Genomic DNA, 2,500 nt, shown 5'->3' on the forward strand with positions numbered 1-2,500 from the left:
ACTCTGATTATTTATGTAGAGCTTCCAACACCAATAACAGCCGGCCGTCGAGGTGAAATTCACTACCAATCGCTTTCATTCACCTTTATATTAATTTCTTGGTTGTTTATACATTTGTTTTGCTTCGGTATATTTTCCTTTTCAACCGTTATTTTCCCCGACGGTGAAAATACCAGTCGGCTCTTCTATTTTGGCTTGGATTTTCTTTCGTATGATTCCTAATGACTTTTGTGGATTCCAGAAAGTTATTTCGAGACTTTGTGCGAAATACATCTCAGCGCCAAAGAATTGCTCGGATGTTTTTTTTTTCTTGATTCTGAACATGTGAAAAGTTCTCTGATTCTTCCGCAATTCGGTCCTTCTTTCTGTCTGCCTCTCTGTCTGTCTGTCTTTCTGAGTCTGTTTTAGTCTCTCTCTCTCTCTCTCTCTCTCTCTCTCTCTCTCTCTCTCTCTCTCTCTCTCTCTCTCTCTCTCTCTCTCTCTCTCTCTCTCTCTCTCTCTCTCTCTCTCCCTCTCCCTCTCCCCTCTCCCTCTCCCTCTCCCTCTCCCTCTCCCTCTCCCTCTCCCTCTCCCTCTCCCTCTCTCTTCCTCCCTCTCCCCCTCTCCCTCTCTTCCTCTCTCCCTCTCTTCCTCTCTCCCTCCCTCTTCCTCTCTCTCTCTCTCCGAAAAACACAAATGCTCCAAAATCAGTCAGTTGTGCCTACGTGCCTATTTTATAAAGAGTTTTAGAGTGCATTATCTGGTAAATGACAAGCCGTAAAATAGAAATAAAAATCTAATTAAACAAGAAAGAAAAAAATAATAAAATCGATGATAAGAGTGTCGGCGTTTTAATTCTTAAATGATGATGCTCGGTCTAAACTTTTTTTAATGCAATCTGAGGGAATGAGAGAGAGAGAGTTTGTGTGTTTGGGTAAGAGAGAGAGAGAAAAAGAGAGAGAGAGAGAGAGAGAGAAGAAGAGAAGAAGAAGAAGAAGAAGAAGAAGAGAAGAAGAAGAAGAAGAGAAGAAAGAAAGAAAGAGAGAAAGAAAGAAAGAGAGAGAGAGAGAGAAGAAGAAGAAGATGATGAAAAAAGGGAGAGAGAGAGAGAGAGAGAGAGAAAGGAGAGAAAGGAGAGAGGAGAGAGGAGGAGAGAGAAAGGAGAGAGAGAGGGAGAGAGAGGAGAGAGAGGAGAGAGAGAGGAGAGAGAAGGAAAAAGAAGAGAGAAGAAAGAAGAAGAAGAGAGAGAGAGAGAGAGAGAGAGAGAGAGAGAGAGAGAGAGAGAAGAGAAGAAGAAGAAGAAGAGAGGAGAGGAGAGAGGAGAGAGAGGGAGCAGAGAGGAGAGAGGAGAGAGAGAGAGAGAGAGGGAGAGAGAGGAGAGAGAGAGAGAGACAGAGAGAGAGAGAGAGAGAGAGAGAGAGAGAGAGAGAGAGAGAGAGAGAGAGAGAGAGAGAGAGAGAGAGAGAGAGAGAGAGAGAGAGAAGAGAGGGAGAGGGAAGAGAGAGAAAGGGACGCTTATGCAAACAGATAGAGAGAGAGGAAGGGAAAGAGAGAGATAGGAGCGCTTGTATGCAAACTGAGAGAGAAGGGGAGAGAGAGAGAGAGAGAGAGAGAGAGAGAGAGAGAGAGAGAGAGAGAGAGAGAGAGAGAGAGAGAGAGAGGGGGGGAGGGGGAGGGAGGGAGGAAAGGAGGGAGAGGGAGAAGAAGAGAGAGAGAAAGAGGCCCTTGTATGCAAAATGAGAGAGAGGGGTGGAGAGGGAGAGAGAAAGAGAGAGAGAGAAAGGGGCGCTTGTATGCAAACAGAGAGAGAAGGAGAGGTAGGGAGAGGGAGAAACAAAGAAAGAAAGAAAGAATAAAAAAGAGAAGATGGAGTCTAGAGAAAAAGAATTTTATAAACCCGACATAAAAAGAGAGTCGACAGGAACGGCTCCCGGAAGCAAGCGCAGAATAGTCCAAATTACTGGGATCGTTGTGTTGACATTCCAAGAAATCATCAAAGAGTAAAATGGGTTGTGTTCAAAGGGAAACGCTGATAGACTTACCTTACCATTCCTTTATGTTATGAAATTGGTGTTTACTCTTCTTTGAGTCGGTGTATATACTTTAGTGGAGCTATTAAAGTGATCCAGGGCAGTAATTATTAACGAGACTCCTTTATTTTATTTTTAATCTAACATGAGTATCATTCTGTATGATGTGTGTTACGATGAAAGACTACAGGTATATAGGGATAAATTAGATGTAAGATTATTGATGTTTTATATTTGCAATAATGAGTATGGTATGAAAGGTGAGATAAGTAAGTTAATAAAGAATGAAGAGTATATATCACTACAGTCTATGTGGCGTTGTGATGTAGGCCTATCATCCATTTTTCCGCCATTAACGGGTTGTCTTGTACCTTTTCCAGGTCACCTCCACGGGGAAGGCGGGCGGCGCGGGCGTACGGGCGGGCTGTGCAGTGAAGGCGATCAATGGCACGCCCACCGCTCAGCTGACTCTCTCGCACGCCCACGCCCTC

At 44.1% G+C, this 2,500-nt stretch overlaps 1 protein-coding gene across 1 annotated transcript in view; it reads left to right on the plus strand.

The window, feature by feature from the left end:
- The window catches only part of LOC113803830 (uncharacterized), a gene marked incomplete in the record, with an annotated part of 518,353 nt that overhangs the window by 216,788 nt on the left and 299,065 nt on the right, over positions 1-2,500 (plus strand). The window contains 1 exon segment of the mRNA XM_070129566.1: positions 2,390-2,500. This exon segment is cut by the window's right edge and continues 38 nt beyond it. Coding sequence (XP_069985667.1) covers positions 2,390-2,500 — 111 coding nt within the window.

The sequence above is a fragment of the Penaeus vannamei genome, chromosome 14, assembly GCF_042767895.1.
Source record: "Penaeus vannamei isolate JL-2024 chromosome 14, ASM4276789v1, whole genome shotgun sequence".
NCBI classification, from domain to species: Eukaryota; Metazoa; Arthropoda; class Malacostraca; order Decapoda; family Penaeidae; genus Penaeus; species Penaeus vannamei.